Raw genomic sequence first — 19936 nt, forward strand, 5'->3', positions numbered from 1 at the left:
AAATTGTGATGTAAAATTAATTTAATCTTGTGCTCTAAATCAGCAGTTTGGATCTTAATTGGACTTCTTTCTTTCAGCTTTTACTATCTTCAATCATCAGGGTAGTAAAAGCACGTCTTAGTAGCTGTTGAGATTTTACTGTATAACTTAGATGGTGTTTGATCCTTCTAAATTGTTTAAAAATATTTTAGTTCAAAAATAATTTAACAGAATAGAAAACCAAGCACTGAGTTGTTCTTTATTTAATACAAAATAACCTGTAGTGTTTTGTTTTAGAACAGCGCCTGAAGAATGAAATAAAGACCACGTTATCACGATTTCATATAAATCAACTGACAAGTGAATCAATTGTCAGTCTGTTTGAATTAGAAACAGTGGAAATAAACCACCATCTTAATGAATTGAAATTGCCTTTCAAGAAGCAATCTGTGGTTCAGCTGCTGGGCGTCAGAGCTAGGGTATGTATATTCAGTATCACATTTATATTAATTATATTAATATTACAGCATTATATGCCTACTTGTCACATGTGTCAATTTTTATAATATCTTCATGTTCATGGGGTCTCTGAGCCCCGACTGTGAGTACCCCATTTGTACGCACCTGGGATTGTCAGTTAGCTATGTGCTGTCAGCACCACAGCAGAATTCCAAAACATAGTCTTTGCAGCATATAGGGAAGTGCTCAACCTTCCCCTTGATTTTTTTTCTTTCAACTCTATCTATAACTTTACTGACAACATGTGGTGATGTTTTACAGTCTTATTTTCTTTTGAATTTATTAATCATTTAATGAGATGACTGATATTTAAATGCAATTCTCAAATAATTTACAAAGTTTATTAGCTTTCAAGTTAAAACTTGATTGGTTACTTATTATTTGGTTTTAAACTAACCAAGTAATATATAATTTAAGTTATGGCTTGATCTGCTTTAAAAGTATTTTTATTTGCAGAATAAAAATACAGTCAGTCTCTAGTATGCCTCAACTATCAAAAGAATATGAAATCATTTCTACATTTTAAGCATTATCTCCACCAAATCCACTAGTATTTTAATAAATTGATGGATACACTGTAGCAGCTTCAGTGACACTGAGAGTCGGATTAAAACATTGTTGTATTTAAAGTTTGGCTTCATCCTGGATGGTTGAGAAATGGTGCCAATAATACTAATTTTCACACAGCGTTTTGTTGTATTTAGTACGCTGTTGCGTTCTCCTACCTTGGCCTTAGGGTATTCAAAAGTATGTACGTACCACGTGTTTTAAAACACATTCTGTATTATGAAAGGTACTTTATACTAAAAGTGTGAATTTCTATCAAATTTAAACTTTAATTACAATTTATTTAGTAGTGACCTGGGGTGGATTTATTTGATAAATAACATACCAAATAGCAATTCCAACTAGATTTGTACCTGTTTTTAATTCATCTAAACACATGTTTGTACATTTAGTTACTTTCTACCAGTACAAAAAACAAACTATCCAAGAAATTTGGTTTATGCATGATGGGGCGCCAGCTCACTACTCTGAAGTGGTGCAACGAACTCTGGATGAGAAATATCCTCAGAAATCAATTGGAAGAGGTGACCTGTCAACTACCCACCCAGATTCCTAGATTTAACGTGTATGGACTAACACTTGTGGGGAAGGTTAAAAGACTGGGCTTATGCATCAAGACCCCTGACTCAAGAGGACATGCTGCAACGAATCAGGATTGCTGTTCAATCAATAATTGGAGAAGAGATATTAAGGGCTGTAGAAAACTTCAGTTGCAGGGTAGAACTCTGTTTGGATTACAATTTGAACATCTGTAAATAAGGCTAGCTGAATAACATAATTGTTTAAAACCGAAATAATTAGAATCTAGATAATTGTAGGAATAATATTTATTTAAATTACAGTATCTAGTGGAGAAAATTTTTTTAAATTAATTCACTAAGAACGTCTATCGTAATAAAGTTTCTTTTTGAGTAAATTCATTCCAATTTTATTCATTTAATGAAATGTTCATAAGAAATGTTTATTAATCTTGATTGCAGGCATTTTCTGTTGAAGAACTTAGTGACCTGCATGGATTACTTCAACTTTACAGTAAGTTAACAAGTGTTTTTGAGTGTATATGTGTATTATATATATCTTCTTATGTGACGGTATAGTCTGATATTGAATATGTAGCTGTGATACTTATGACCACTTATACAAGTAAATTATTGTCAATAGAACGTCTTCAGGTTGTGCCATAACAAGTGATGAGTGTTTCAAAATTAGTTCAGGGCATAACAATAAGAAAAGTATCAAATGGATGTACAAATTTAATACAAAAAATATATTTCTCTTTTTTAAAATGCTTGAACTTACAAGACTGAAAATTGATACCCTTAGTGTAATAAGTTATTGTGTTGTAAGGTTATAAATACGTCCTGTAACTGATTGTTTCACTAAATATACAGCACAAAAATTGAGTGCTATAACACTGTATTTAATGATTTTGCACCAAACAAAGTGTGTATTATAATGGTTAACAGCTGTCAATCTTGACTTTTTTGCAATATTCCTACGTTTGCGTGCGGATCCACAAAATGTCCATTGAGGTAAACAGGTATATGAGGTAACTTTATTGTATGTATTGAAAGGACCAAAACGAATACATTTTTGCATTTGCTTGTGATACAGCATATTATGGATTCGACGTCTTCATTGTCAATATCATCTTCTCTGTTTGCTTTATAATTTCAATGATCTGTCATCTGCACGAAGTGTTTATTAAATAAACTTTATGGTAAAGCAAAACACACATTCTCACGAACTGTATCAACTGCCATCAGTCTACTGATATGCAAATGTGCTACTATTGAATGATCTGTCATCGACATGATACAACTTGAACAAAGTGATGCAGCATATATATTTTATCACATTTATTTATAAATAATCATATTGCAGTATTGAAATACAGAAAGTATTCAATATATCCCTAATGTTGACAACAATGTAATCCAATAGGCAATATTGTGACAAGATCAGTAATTATAGATGAGTCGCTTTGAAAGCGATCTGTGCGAAGATTTCTTGGGGGGGGGGGAGGAGCAGGAATTTGACCACCACGCCCTCTTTCACTGCTTGATCAATTTCTTGCTGGTGCTTTGCTTCCCTGTGTTCCCGGTGTGTTGCTGTGTTTTGGAGCATCACGCTATGTTTAGTTATTCTCATTGTTACATAATAACAGATATTATTATTTTATAAAAGAAGTATTTAAACAAATTTTTATTGTTCACAGCTGTTATTATTACTGTGTTTTTAAAACAGCTGTTATGTAAAAATACCCTATGAGTGGTAAAGTGACGACAGAGGAGTGGTTGGTAAGGAATGTTGAGGGGGAAGTGAGTCCGCGCTTGTTTTCCCTCTCCACATCTCTCTCTCTCACTTCTCCCCTCCCCACACTGTTCACTTAATAGGTCAAGTGTGCTAGTTCTAGGTGTTTTACTGTAAGCATATCTTTTGGCCAACATACTTATATTTTAAATAATTGTATTTTTTATATGAATTGATAAAGCTAACATGAGATTTCTGAGGTTGGGAATGGTTGGGGGGGAGGGGGTTGTGGATGTCTCTAATGAAGAACATGCACAAGCCCCTTCCTTACCATGCTAACTGTTTATACCATACCCTATCATATTGGAAGCTATAAAAAATATCAACTTGAATTTAAAAAAGGGACCTTTAAGTTCCCAGTTTCCTAATTAATAAAAAACTTCTTTGTACATGTGTGATAAACTGATTCTTAAGCATTACTAAAATATTTGTATTTGTAAGTTGTATTAGTATTAAATGCTTTAGAGCAGATTATTTATTCTGCTTGTTTTTAATATAATTTTCTATTTAACTTATTATAAAAGATCTACTATTCCATTTAAGAATTATATAAAGCTATTTTTGTTATTTCTAGGAATTGCATATTTCAGTCATACAAAGAACTGGTCACCGTTGAACCTGTTAGAACCAGATGATAACTTGCAAAGCCCTGCAGATGAAGAAATAATCAGACGAAACTTGCTTCAAGCTTTCCGAATTAAAGGCCTAAATGCAGTAAGACTATTTTACTTTAATGAAAAATTTATTTGTGTATGAAACCCCACACTGTTGTCTACTTTTCTACACACTCAATGTCAATACTAAGGCACTGATCATATCTAAAAAACCTTTTGTATACTGTCATCATAGAAGATTGCCACCTGATTAATCAGTGACTGTAACACAATCATTTCTACACTATTGTTTTTATTGCGGTGCTGACCCTGAAGATGGTTCTTCTCATGAAAAAACAAATTATAGTCACTGGGCGCAAAATTGGGGCTCTTTGGAGGATTAATAAATTATTGTTAACAAAATGCTGTGATGAGATCTTGAGTTAGTTTTGCTCCATGTGGACGTGCATTGTCATGTAGCAAAACAATAGTTTCTCAATAATTCAAACTATTCAATAAAAATATCATAGAGAACACCTCTTGAAATTTGAGAAAACTCCTCTGATTATGAAGAAATTTGTTCATTTTCATTTTATTATTCACTTTTTACACCAAATCATTAGTGATCATTCAAGATTGTCCTCTCCTTTCCTTGTCATGAAAATTTTTCTGATCATCTTTTGTCAAGCTTTAACACATCTGAATGCCATTCCATCACTCATAATATTTGGTCCATACACCTCACAGTATTCACAGTGAATTTAAACTGCTTTTTAAAAGTTTAGCACCAAGATAACAAATAACAGCACATACTTCCCAATCAGCGAGATTCTCAATCGATAAGGATATTTGAAATATGCACTAACAGATGTAAAAACAATTGATTTTTGGTGTAATTGTTTCTGTGGCTTGCCAAGGCTTATTGGTAGACAGTGCGTAAGCACGGGACATAGACGCAGTGGCAAAATGTTAACACACATTCCAAATTTGATACCAACAAAAAGTGCTTTATATATTTAGATGAAAAATCAGTATTTTAACCCTTTTAGCTGTATATAGGCTCAAGTTAGGTTGTTGGTGAAACACAAAGAGCAGACATTTAGGCTTGGACAAGTTCGGTCATTAAGCGCCAAGAACCTTTATTTAGTCTCTCAACATTTTCATGCAGTACACAACCATTTATTGAGTAATATCAATAAAATTAGTACTGATTTATGCATTTTATGTAAAATGTACTATAGCAAGTAGCATTGTATAGACATTCATATAATATTCAAACAAAATAACAATACACGCTAAAATATTTTATCTAACGACACATGCGTTTATATGGTAAAAGACAGTTTTATACTTTGTTTACTAATAAATATATAAATCTGTAAATTGTAAGTATTATTTTACCAAATTTTCACAGGTCTTTTTCAATTAAATATGTTGCACTATAATACAGAGGTTTGTTGAGCAAATATTTTTTTCAGGCATTTATTGAGCTCTTAATTTACAAAAAAGAATTAAATCAAGTTTCTAACTTTTAAAGGTATACAATTTTAACAGATCAGCATTTCATAAATTCCATTACATGCCATTGTTCTCCTATTAATGACAAAAAACTTTAGACCAAAATCATTAGTTTATCATAAAATTTAGTGAAATGAGAACGATTTATATTTATGTGTGTCATAATTTGTAAAATTGGTCTGGCGCTACTGCTACACAGCGGCTATGCCGCGGTGCCTGACGGGAAAACCCACACCAGTAACTCTGTCGTTATATGACGTGACCTACCATGCTTGTCGCTAAAAGGGTTAATTCATATTTTTGTAATGGTATAGTACTGTTTAAAAATGAATTAAATCACTCCTATTCTTTTTATTCTTAGAATTTAGAACTCTAGTTTTACGATGTAAAAATATTTTATTTTATTTCAATCAATTAACCCTAGTACTGCAACCATGCTAAATCTGTTAGATTTTAACTTTGAGCAGTAAACAAAAGCTTGTAAGAAAATTGTAATCTAGATGAAGAGATATTCCCATTGTCTCACAGGTGCACAGTTCAGTGCTCTACGATGTTTTAAAAATGATCCCAAAGCACAGCTGGCATCCAAGTTTTCTACACATAACGTAGCATAATCTTTTCCAATGGACCTGAACTCCAGATTTTAGGAATCATTTCCGTGATAGCATCATATTTCAGACTCTGCAATAAGCAGAAAGTAACATGGAGCTGAACAACATTCTCATTGAATCAACTCTCCCCACCATAGCTATGTTATGTGTAGAAAACTAAGTTGCTTTGGGATCATTGCTGATGAGACAATGAGAACACTTGTTCATCTATATTACACTTAATTTTGTAGTATAGGTTATTGCTTTTCAAACTGTGCGGGACGGCACCTCAGGTTTAAGCTACAGAGGTTATAACAAAATAACGTATCATGTGAAAAAAGTAAAATATTCATTATTACCTTTACTTTAGTCTAGATTTATAATATAATATAGAATTATTTAATTGCCATAAATATACAGACAGCTCCATAAAGATAATTACACGACCAGATTTCCCACCATAAAACAGTTGATTGAAGAAAATGATTTGACTGTGGAAGATGAGCTTAATGACATGTTCTAACAGTATCTTTCCAAACTGAGAGAGAGTTTTGTAATAATATCTCCCTATCAACTCTATGATGTGGGTGTCATATCCATTCAATGATGAAATGCCTCCTCTGTATCTAAACGTTGAATAGACTGGACAACTGATTGATAACCAAACAGACACTTTGTTAAAGACTGGATTGAAAATTAACTCCTTGCTAGGGTTTTGGTACATCATTGAAAAACAATACCCACAAATTACTATGAAAGCATTGCTTATGTTGTATGATTTGCTAATTTTGACCTTTGTGTGGCAGGTGGCAGTTATCAAATCAAAATACAGACCAAACTTAAAAATTAATAAAGATGTGTGTGTGTTGCAATTTCAAATATAAGTCCAGATTTTGATGTAGTAATTGAAGAATAACAACTTCATCCTTCATACTAGACTTGAATTATTAAAACAATATTTAAAATGTTAAAGGTTTTTGTTGGTTATTTACTTGTTAACAGTAATAATGATCTCCAAAAATCATCACCAGTGCATTATACCTAGTTGTGTATAACTTATTTAAAACCAATTTTTACTTGAGATTTTTGTGATGGTTAGTTCACAATAATGTGCATAAAGACAAATACACCAATGTGAATTAATTATTATTTGAAATATAATTTCACAATACTTTATTGATTTTCTTCATCAAATCTATTGAGGTGAGCTGAGAGTGTTTGGGTGGTGTGTTACGTATGAGACGGTAGGGGTGTGGTGCGGCAGAAAGTAATACAAACCTAAAGGGAGCCTTCAGTCTAAAAAGTATGAGAATCACTGAGCTATGTGTCTCTGGTCTCCGACTTTTTTTGGACGTGGGCTCCAGATTCCAGGATTCAAGTCTGTTATGCATGTATATTGTTTAGATATAAAAATTAAACACAGACATATTTTTATTCCAAAATACTACTAATTATAAAAAAACCTATTCTAGATTTTATTATTTATCAAAATACCATGTCATAGTGTTGTGTTAATAGTTATGACAATATTATTTTCTAGTTTTTATTATAGATGGCAACAGTGACAAATTCAAACCATTTCGTTTATTTCGGAAAAATTAGTTTTTTTTGATATTATGGAACGGCATATTTGCACTTACTGAAGGAACAAAAATGTGGGTACTAACATGACTCATTAAACCATTTGCTCAATTCAGCTTCCTAGGTACTGCATGACTTAAGAAATATTGTGATGAATGGTAGTTGAGCACCTTCGTTGAATTGAGGTAGGCAACATGCACAATATCAACTTAGTTTTTAATATTTAACATATAGGTTGAATTTTCCAAAGCCTATATTATATTAGAGAAGATATGATCAGTGAACAGTACTCTTGTATAAAACAGAACTCTTGTATAAAACATATCTTAAAAATATTTTGAAGTACTCAGTTTGATCATTTGAGATTTAAACAGAAGTTATAAAGTAAAACCATATAGGTTTAAAATGTTAACCTTTATACTATTTTATCAGACTGTTACATAGTAATTACTACAAGTAATTAATTCTAGTACTTCTTTAATTTTACAGATTATAAATGTGATAACCCATGATGAGTTAGTTTGGGTGATGATCGTTGGCAAGAAACTGACCAGGAAGAAAGGAATCAGGTTGCAGACTCCACTCTTTCTCTGCTATGAAGTTGGTACACCTTACATATTTGTTGCTTCTCCAGTTCCAGTTTCTGTTATGGAAGTGAGTATTAACTATGGATTGTAAAACAATATTTCTTTGGTATATTCTTTTGATATTCAGGTTCTCATCGATATTTTGAGAGATTTTATTGCTCTTTAGTGTTTATTGCTATCATTAAATTTAATGTTTGTTTTATGAGTTATATAAATAAACTAACATTGTACAAAAAGTAATAACATCATTTTTTAATAAGATCTTCATTCAAAGTAAATATTGTCTAGAAATAACCAATACTATATTGGTCCCCTAAAGTTAAGGATATGTTTATAACTTTTTCAATATATTTTAATTCTAACAGTTTGTTATGATTGCATGTACTAAATATACACTACATAATTCTTTTTTATTTAACAAAAGTTGTTTCATTAAATATTTTGACAATAGTTTCATCTATTAATGATGGTTTTAAAACAGTCCTTAACAAGGATGGCTGATCTTAAGATTCTTCTTCAATATCCAGTTTGATTACTTTGTGAAGTAGGAGCTTTGATAGCTCTTATATCACCACTATTTAAATTATCTGTAATTTTTCACAGATACAGTAAATCAAGTGACAAAAAAATGTAAGTAGCTAAAACATAGTAGCTGCATTGTTGTTCTATTTTCAAACGGATCTTGCCAACCCAATCAAGTCGAAATTATCAACATAATATAAAAAAATTGTAATATATAAAATGTATAAGAGTGTATTAAATTAACATCAAAATTTTAAATAATTGAACAAAACTAATAGTAAATGTTAGTAAAACAGTGAATCCTCAGTTGAAGCCTAATAACAGTTAACATATTAAGAGAATGGTAAACCTTCTATCTCTACACAGCATTTTCCCATCACAATTTATTGTAGTTGTAGTTTTTTCAACTATTTAGAGTTTATTGGGTAGCTGTGTGATGGGGTGAAGTGGAGTTTGGCTTTACATAAGGAATGTAACAAACTCAGCTGATATTTTCAATTTATCATCTGTAAATCATTAATGAGGGTTTGATTGTTTCATGTACCTCTGCTAATAATCATAGCTCACATGGGGATGTGGTTTATTGGATCAATGCAGTTCTGTAGATTACCTAAAATTTTGTACTTTTGTTTTATGAGTATGTTATTTAATAACAATTTTAAATTTAACTTTTTACTTAAAGAGTAAACATCATTTTAGAATTTATTTTTAGATAAAGAGTAACCTTTGGAAGAACTAATCTCCACAAGCTACACAGCAATAGGACTTTTAGCTCTCATGATGGAGTTTATCTGCTTGGACACAATAGTTTTTGTAGTACTGTTCAGGGCTCTGACATTCCGGAACCTGTGGAGGAGGGGATCCACACTTTCCAGTAGGCTACGGTTCGGTATCTGTTTTCTATAAATCAACTACTGGTACTACTCGTTTAGATTTTATTTTTATCATGTCCCATATTCTACTTGATAAGGATATACCAGGGCCATGGTCATCATATGAACAACACCAGGTTTGTTGTGTTCATTTTGGTAATGAATTGAAAAGTAATAATGTAAGCCATCAATAAGTTAATAAACAAGTTTCGTGAAAACAAGTATAAATTATGTAAGAGGGGGTACCCAAAAGAAGCCGGAATAGCATTGCTGTGGGCGGACCTTATGTAGAATGCATTTCTGCCTCTAGGCGTGAATAGCGTAAGTCATAGCCAGTTCAGTGCCGCCTGCATTGGCAATTTGGCTTGTTCCGTTCATCTTTAGAGATTGTTTTTGCTAGTGCTGCTTTGTTCTTGTTTAGTTTTTTATAATGGCAAGTTTAAGTGAACAACGTGCAGCTGTGAAATTGTGTTTTCTATTCAGTAAAAATTATGCTAAAACTGTTTAAATGATGAAAACAGCTTAACCAAGATGACACTATGGAAAAAACTCAAGTGTACGAGTTGGATTGCTCGAAATCCAAAAAGATTATTGATGGCGAACCTCGTTCTAGATGTCCATCAACTGCCTGAATCGACGAAAATATTGAAAAAAAATGGACTGCAAATGCTTACAGACAGTCGATAGACATTTGATCGACTGTCAGAGATTTGTGGGTTATCTTAAAGGGGTCTTCAGCGAATTTAATGGAAGATTGGGAAACGAAAAGGGTTGCTGCCAAGTTCTTCGGGTTCTGACTGACAATCAAAAGGAACATCAGAACATTTTTGGCTAAAAATAGCATGGTTTCGCTACCCCACGCACCTTACTCTACTGACGTGGCACCGTGCAACTTTTTCTCTTTTCCGCACATGAAAAGTGGCATGAAAGAATCAATTTGTTAACATCGAATAGGTCAAGAAAAAACAAGGGAGCCATATGTAAAGATGAGTACAAAAAAATTTCTAACAATGGGAACACCGGCGGAACAAATGTATTAGTCGTAATGGAGAGTATTTTGAAGTATATAAGGTATTTTTTGTAAAAAATATGAAAATATATACCTTTGAAAAAATAATTCTCGTTTCTTTTGGGTAAACCCCCTCATACAGGGGAGAAAATGAAAGTAGCAGAATGAGAGTAAACCTTTCAATTAACAACTATTATAATTTTGTTTTACTGATAAATTTATCTATGTCTATGGGTTGTAAAATATCAGCAATAAATGAAATTTTTGGTACACCAGTCAAACTTATTGTCAATGAAGGAAACAGGATATTTCCGGACATTTGCCATCGTTCAGTGAAACAAGAAATCAGTAACACTACGTTTTGAGATCTGCAATCTGATCTCTTCTTCAGGTAAAGAACTAACCTAATACATAATTACAAACTAGGTTAAAATAAACAAATCTTACCAAAGCGTTGTGGCACGACTAAGTCAGGAATCACAACCTACATGTTGTTTGTCAACTTCACTAACTCTATAAACATGCACTTAATAAAAAACTATACAAAACACTAATCATTAAAACTGAACTACGGAATGCAGGTCACAACATGTCTTCACTCGTCTACTAACCACCTACGACTGACCAGAGGGACTAGCCAATGGTAATCGTCACGGCTGGCTAAAACAAGATGGCGGAAATAAAAGGGAAGGGGGACAGGAATGGGCCCTTTCGTTATTATTGGTTCATGCGAGATGAACTTCTTAAAACCATATTGTGACTCCGCATTGGTTTATTACAAATATCTGATCCGTTTGATACTTTTGGTTTTCTCTTTAGTTCATTTTTTAGAATTGGCAACCAAATATAACGGAAATATCCTGTTTCCTTCACAATCCTTCCATCGTCAAAAATAACCTTCAAACAAAGAATTATTGTCAATAATGAAAGCTTTTCACCAATATTTGCTTGTTTCAGTGCATTTTGAAGGCTATGCAGTACAAGAAGCATAAAGTACACCATTTGGAGGGCCGAAACATCAAATCTTTGCTGTTTTTGCTTAGGAACAAGGCAATGAATGTTGGAAAAAACAAAACTATTGCCTATGAGCCAGGTATGATTCAAATTTACAATAATATTGTTGATACCTGATCACTAATGTTATTTCTGCTGCTGCAACAACATATAAACCTTTACTTGAATTCTGATTTGAAAATTATTGCAATTAAACAATTTAAAAAAAAATGATAAAAAAAGGTTTTAAAATTAAGTCTCCACATCTCAACAAAACAGCAGAGGGTTGCTCAGGCAGAGTTAAATGTTCACAAGTGTCAGAGTAAAACATTTTACAATACACTAAAACATGAAACGTCAGGAGATGGTTCAAAAGAACACGTTTTAGCACTAGCGTTTGATTTCATGAAGACAATAATCTAGTATAAAACACCAGTTCAACAACTTTCTTACATGTGTCACCTGTCAGTAGTTTTTACTGTGCACAACATCAAAGACGGAAAAAGTCATATAGAATCAAGAAGCTTTATTGTCATTAAATACACAAGTGTACAATAGACAGTGTCATGAACATAGTAAACATGTACTATAAATAAAAACTATATTACAATACAATTTTATTTTCCTTTAAGTAGTTCATGAATTTTTTATCTAAAGATAAGCATTATTCTAGTGTTAAAAATTAAAAAATGTATCAAATAAAAAACACAATTTATCAAATAGAAATACACAAAACAGGAAGAAAAACAATTAAGTACCATCAGTGTGACTAAAGACCTTCAACGCTAACGCTTAACTTCCAACAGTTAAAATTATCGCTTAAACACACGTATGAATAAAAACAACGAAGTTAAAAACAGATACAATAATTTAAAAAAATAACAAAGTTTACGGTTTACATTAAGGTACTTGTACACAGTTAGAGTAGACAATCTTTATTTGTCATAAACATTAATAACAATGTATAACGAGGGTAAAAAAAAAAATAAATGTTGCTAAGCTACATCATGCTGTCGTCTACATCTAAAGTCTTCTACATTGTAGATACAGTTCTTTATCACCATTTGTTTTATGTGTTTCTTGATCAAACTGACTGGCATAGTTTGATTGAAATTAGGTAGTACATTATACAATTTAATCCCTTGGTATTGGAAACTTTTCTAGTTAAACTAAAGGTACACTTGCTATTAAGCAGCCTATGCTTGTTTCTTGTGTCATGATTGTGAACTGCAGCTAATTCCTTAAATCTGTCTAAATTGCTTCTAACAAACATAAAATGAATAAAATATACATGGATGGTAATTTTAGTACAATCTTAGTAAGGGTTATTAGCTTAGAAACTAAAATGGTATGGTCAACAGTGTCAAAGGCTTTTGACAGATCAAAAGATCTAAAAATAACACTATTCTTAGCTTCAATGTTTTCAAGACAATTATTTACAAATTTATATATATTTGTAGCATGTAGATCAAGGAAGAAAAGGACCCATTAAAGTATGTACTTTTTTAAAGATTTTTAATCCCAGTTCCACCTAAGTATACTATGCTGTAGTTGTTATCTGACAATTGTAGTGGACAAAACAAAAACCAAACCCTTTCACGTTATTGTCTATACTTGACTGACAGTGGAAGATTTGCTATATTGGAACAGTTCTTTCAAGTGAGAAGACAGTTTCCTCCCCTGTAACAGGAACTTCAGTATAATGTTGTTTATAAGTTTTGAAAACCCATGACCGTCATTACCACATCCATGAACTTACAGAGCTTATTATTAGCTGTTCAAACTCAGACAAATTTACTGTGAGAGAAATCTAAGATGATACTTAAATTTTTAAACTTGAAGTAGTCGACATTACAAAGTTTTCCATTTCCGAAGAAACTAGGAAAAATACCTCTAAAGAACAATAGGTACAATTTTCCATTAGTATTCCATTAGCAACCTATTTAATTTTGTGTATGATCAGAGTAGAAAAGCCTATATCAAGGGATTTACCAATATGCATGGTTTGGTCGTCATACGATCTTCATGGTCAAACGTACTGGTGATGTACCTCAAGTCATCACTGTCACATACTCTAGTGGTAAAGTTACTCTTGAAAGAGCTAAGGTGGAAAACTTAAAAAATTAAATAAATTTATACCGGACTCACTTACTGTAGGAAGTTTTATAATGAACTTTATGGCTGGCCAACTACTTAAGTTGGAAGTCTCCCAGACAGCGAAGCGGAATAAACTCAGGCTTCATGTTTATTGATGTTTTTTAGTTGCAACCATAAATTTATTCATGTATTATACTGATCTCTTATTTAAAAATACTGTTTTAAATATTTTTACAATATCCAGAGTTTTGTTAATTGAACTTATTGATAACTTTGAACTAATTGATAATCAATTATTTTGTCTTTAAAATACCCGTTTTAATTCTTGTTTAACAGTGTTGACCAATGTGAAGTGACCTTCTGAACAACAGCAGTCAAATGGGCATTGTTGTAATTAATATTTGACCAGCAAACGTACTATTTTGATAATAGAAGATCATTACTGTAGGTTTGGTTCAATAAAATTCAATTTGATATACAGTCCGGTCAAATTGTGGTTTTCATGTAACAAAATTGTGTTACATGTTAGAAGTTTATAATTGAGAGCCATTGATTAAATTTAAAAACTGTTTACATGTACATTCATATTGAAATCATCTATACTTGTGTGATTGTTGTTTCCACATATTTGATATTTTTGCAGCTGAAGCAGAAGTTGGACGACGGAACATTGACTTTACAAAAAGAAAAGCTCGTGAGATTTATGCCAACAATGTTTTCCAAGCAACAGATACAGTCATGCTAGAATCTTTAAGTCTTACTGTGAGTATGGTATAACAAGTTGATACTATTTTAGATTGCTTTGAAATGAGTATGATACCAATGATTTATCGCTTAATATACAGGGTGTTTGAAAAGTGTGGGTACGGCTTTAATATTTAAAAAAACCATAGGAGATAACATCTATAAACTTTGCACATTGTCATATGGCTATGTAAACTATTTTCCTTGCTATTACCATGACATGCCAACCATGGGGGGACGGCCCACAGAGGAAAACATGGAAATCTTAAATTGAAGCATGTGTCCGAGTGATACCTCATTTGAAAGAGCTCACTTAGTAGAGTTGAATGCCGCAAACCGCATCTCAAAAGGTTTATCCAATCAGAAATGGCGGGTTGTTTTAGGTACACAATTGTGAAGTACATTATGCGCTGCCATTTCTGACTGGATCGTCGTATTCTGATGCGGTTTGCGGCGTTTCACTCTACTAACCAATGTGTTTTCACCGACTTAAAAAATAAAATTAAAAAAAACATCGGTATTTATTGTGTTATAAATTTATGACATAATTTGCTAATTAAAAAAAGTCGGTGAAAACACATTGGTTAGTAGAGTGAAACGCCGCCCAAACCGCATCAGAATACGACGATCCAGTCAGAAATGGCAGCGCATAATGTACTTCACAATGTGTACCTAAAACAACCCGCCATTTCTGATTGGATAAACCTTTTGAGATGCGGTTTGCGGCATTCAACTCTACTAAGTAAGCTCTTTCAAATGAGGTATCACTCGACCCATGCTTCAATTTAAGATTTCCATGTTTTTCCTCTGTGGGCCGTCCCCCCATGGTTTGGCATGTCATGGTAATAGCAAGGAAAAATAGTTTACATAGCCATATGACAATGTGCAAAGTTTATAGATGTTATCTCCTATGGTTTTTTAAATATTAAGCCGTACCCATACTTTTCAAACACCCTGTATTTCTAATATTAGTTATGAACTGTCACCAGTTCAGTTATGATGAGTGTCAAATTTAGCCTCAATAGACTCAAAGCTGGTTAATATTGTTTTTCAGTTAAAGATTTTGTTTCCAAATAAAAATAATTTTGGGTCAGTTTTGTTTTATTGAGAAACTTATTAAGGTTGTATTATAAGAAGAGATTATTGTGTTGTAAGAAGAGGGTATTGTCTTGTAGGTAGAGGTTAATGGGTGGTAAGAAGAGTGTATTGTGTTAGCAATGTTTTTACTTAATGTAAACTTATATGATTATTGTTTGGACTTATATCATCTTACTGATCATGCAGTACTTGTTGTAAGGTTTTAACAATAAGTTCCTAGCGAATTCATTACTAGTGATTTCCTATAGGGTAAATGAGCATTCTCAATCATTCTTATGCCCAATAGATTGAAATATAATCCAGTTCTAACCCATATAACATGTTGTGAGAGGAAATATACATAAATGTAAGTAAATATTAATGAGCTATTTATATAGCAATGCTACAAGCCTAATTTTTAAACCATTTTCTTCATAATAAGTACATACTTGTCTATCTCCATTCTGAATGCATTCCTTGTAGATCGTAATATTCATGACATTAAAATGGAATCTGACGTGACTGACTTTGTTGAGTCTGAAGTAGAAATGTTGTAGCTTGTTTTCTTTTTTTTTTGTTAATTTCGAAATAAACAACTGAGTTGTACACTGTTATACATCAGCTAACTTCATAAAAAGGTAGAAAATCACATTGATTTCATTGTGTTGCTTAGCAACTGAAAATTGGTAAAAATTTGCCACTTTGCTTCATTTCAATGTAAACTTAAAAATTATTTCCATTTTTATTTTTGAATCTCATAATACTGTATTTTTTTGTGTTCACAACTAAATTTCCTACAGTTTAGCTATTTCGGACTGTTGAAACATCTTATACAGATGTCAAATACTAAATACAATCAATATATGGTGTAAAAATAAATTTATTTTTATTTTTACTTAAAACCTGTAGCATTATTCTCTGATTCTTAACAAGAAAAATTTTACATATAACACTTTAAACATATACTACATGTAAGATCTTTTGTAAAATTTACAAAGAGACCCTGTAAAGCCTACAAAAATCAGTGCACACTTAAAAACTTCTGATAGACGCTTCTAGAGTTAAGGAACACAAAAACTTAGGGACAAAAAGTGTGGTGATGAACTTGCCACAAGTACCACAAACTAAATTTGACAAAAAAAAAATTGTTATATGGCAAAAATCAAGCATAGCCTATACTTGACTGATGAGAATAAAAATTATGTTCCTGCACAGAACTAAGAGCACTACACAACACATGTAGCTTACACCAGGAAAGACACAGGACTTGGAGAAAATCATTATTGGCACTTCTTGTGGTATCACAGTACATCATCTGGAACGAAGAGAACTGGAAGGGAACAGACATTGGTCGGGTGGGGAAGGGGTAGAGAACTGACATCTTTTTTATTCTGGATTTGGATCTCAGAAGTATAAATTCTAATTTCTGTGTTTGTTTGATTGTTATGATATTTTAGGTTTCATATAGCATTCATTGTCATTGTTGCAGGCTGATAGTACTTGGCGAGACAACGTAATAGTACCTGAGATGACAGGGGAACCATTTAAAGCAACTCTGCAGTTGAAATCAAAAAATCTCTTTGGGATGATCAAAGATATGATCGCCAATAACATGATTGTTACTCCCCTGCCAGAATACGTGCAGACAGTTTTGCATTCAGGCAAAAACAGAATCACCATGCGTCCACCAAAGTGACAATTATTGCTTGATTAATATCATTGAGTCTCAGTTATTTAGTTTTAGCTGTAATATTTTAACTCAGTGAACATATATCATAATTGTAATGAAATAAACCATTTTATAATAATTTTGTATGTTATTATTGTTTATAATCCAATTAAATCTCCATATAAAGGCTAAACAATCATTATTGTTCTATTAAAACTCTTTTTATCTCAGCTGTAGTTTTATTTTGGAGTCGTTTTATTCATAATGAATTGGAATTAAAATTAATTATATATAGATATAATATTAACAGTGACAATTCCTTAACAAGAGTATAAAAAATAAGCATTTATTACATATTTGTATAATTGATGTATTCATATAATTACAAATAACAAAATTGCCATCAAGTATTATATAATATATTTTATATGTATAACTGGAAGTGTGCCTTAACCCTGGATTTGGCTGTTGAATTTTCTGAAAGGTCATTCACTATTTTGCTAGTAGTACACATCAACATTCAGCAAGTTTATTATTGAATTAAAGCATATACTATTTTATATTTCAGGACATTTACAAGGAACATTTATATACAGTTGGATCTAATTTTGTTAGAATCCAGTTGTCTAAATTTGTTTTGTAATTTGTTTGGTATTACAAATTAAAAAAGAAAAGTAAACAAAACAAGTTCCAAAATAAAGCCTTATAAAAATACAAAACTTCTTTGTTTATTTTAAGAAATATCCAAATAATTGTGTACAAGATTTTATATGCAAAACATAAAGAAACTCCATTTTCCACGTACTAATTGTTTTTTGTGTATAGAAAAATAATAAAATTTGGAATTTTCTGACAAACACATCATCACATTCAAACATTTTTAGACATTTTCAATATGGTTATTATATTTCAAAACTTTAACTATTATATACCATTTGATGGCAAATTTCACAATGAAAAGTTTTATGTCACTTGATACAATCACAACTCCATAACAAAATAACAAAATACTAGCGACTAGCCATTTGGCATTATAGAAATGTGTTTGCAGTGGATGCCTTACTTTGGAGGGAGAGTAATAAACAGATTTTGAAGCAGATGTTCTTGTTGAGGAAGAAATTCTGAACATAATGATGAAGCCAACCTTTTACCTGGACAAAACTTCCCTTGTTAAAAGTAGAAAACAAAATAGTTTTTTGCATTCTGTCGAAGTTGGCGAGCAGAAACAGCAAACCAATGTTTTGTACTGTAACTTTATAATTTCGGTGTGTATACTTATTACACATTACTATTCAATAAACAATACATTAAATTAAACTGTGAAGAATCCAATACAATTTAATTCACAAATGATGTGTGTATTTAGATGATTGTGAATTAACCTGATATACAGTAGTTTGTCCTACTTAAATCTTATTTACAATAGCAAAAGATTGATTAAAAAGATGACTACATAAACGACTAGTTGTTGACATCAGAGAAAAAATGTTAAGAGACTAGTCACTAGTTGTTTGACAGATCCAGGGTTAACCTTTAAAGTACAGCATACGGTTATGAACATACCATCGGATTTGCACTAAACGCGGCATGCAAGAATATTCGTATTGTCTTGTTTTAGTTTATGGTGGGACTTAAGACAAGACTTCTGTGTTAGCTTTATGTCTCTCTGACTGACCTGCACTAACGTCCAAGCTGTTGTATGGTGGCCAAAAACAGAGTGGCGACTTTCATGTCATCCAAGCAAAACAATGTGATGTGATCCAAAAAACACTTACATTGCCTACTTCAGGTGTTTGATTGTCATTTGTGTTGATGTTTTGGTGTTATGATGGCTTGTATTAAACATTTAACTGTTCATTTTTAACTGTAGCATTTTTCTGTTCATGATTACAAGCATTTTATTTCAAAACAATACTTATTGCGCAGTGGCCAGGCTGGCAAGTACCCAAAAGATTATCTGCCTGGCTATCACTGATGCCTTCCCAAGTGCTTCCTTGATGACTGTTGTCTTAATCTTGTTCCTTATTGTAATTCAGAATGTGGTCAGTGTGCTTACTGTCTTCAGCAGTTTGTACAGTCTTGGGCTGAGCAGCAGGAATTGTAAAATTAGCATACTGATTCAGAAAAACAATACATGATCTTTGATCATATGCCTCAAAATTTTCCTTCAAGCAATCCCTCAGGAGTAATAGGTTGTGATACCTTCTAGGGAGGATTGATTATAGGGAAAGAAACCGCTTCCACCACTGGAGCTTGAATGGTGTACAGGTGGTGGAACTGTAGAGATGGTCAGACCATGTAAGTGGTGATTTCTATGGGTTCTTAACCCAGAGTCTTTTCGGGCAGAAGTTACAGTCATAATGAAGTATGTTCATCAGAATCTTCATATGCAATATAGGAGCAAGACAATCAGTATTTTCACTGATAGCAAGGTAGCCCTTGCTTAACTCCAAACGTGCCTGGTTTTATAATTAGGTCATTCTTCTTCTTTGGGCAGAATCAACAATGTCACTGTTTGATGTGTTATGAGGCAGACATTGTTGAACTGAACAGAGGTGGAATAAACTAGCTAACGTCTTGGCTTGGTGGATAATATGACAGGGCCTCAACTGTTTTGTGGAATTCCTAGTTGTGAAGCCTTTAGAGCTGTCCCGAAGTGGACACTGAACATGTAGAGCATACATCCAAGTCTAAGGATGAGTAGGC

General features: G+C 32.4%; 1 protein-coding gene across 1 annotated transcript; it reads left to right on the forward strand.

Annotated features, from left to right (window-relative positions):
* The first annotated feature begins 269 nt into the window (after positions 1-269).
* On the forward strand, positions 270-17369 carry LOC124364858. Its single transcript, XM_046820653.1, has 7 exons — positions 270-458; positions 2046-2097; positions 3953-4092; positions 8150-8314; positions 11608-11743; positions 14384-14502; positions 17051-17369. The coding sequence occupies exons 4-7, from the start codon at positions 8189-8191 to the stop codon at positions 17255-17257; spliced, it is 588 nt and encodes a 195-aa protein (XP_046676609.1). The 5' UTR covers positions 270-458; positions 2046-2097; positions 3953-4092; positions 8150-8188; the 3' UTR covers positions 17258-17369.
* The last annotated feature ends 2567 nt before the right edge of the window (positions 17370-19936 follow it).

The sequence above is a fragment of the Homalodisca vitripennis genome, chromosome 1, assembly GCF_021130785.1.
Source record: "Homalodisca vitripennis isolate AUS2020 chromosome 1, UT_GWSS_2.1, whole genome shotgun sequence".
In the NCBI taxonomy this organism is placed as follows: Eukaryota; Metazoa; Arthropoda; class Insecta; order Hemiptera; family Cicadellidae; genus Homalodisca; species Homalodisca vitripennis.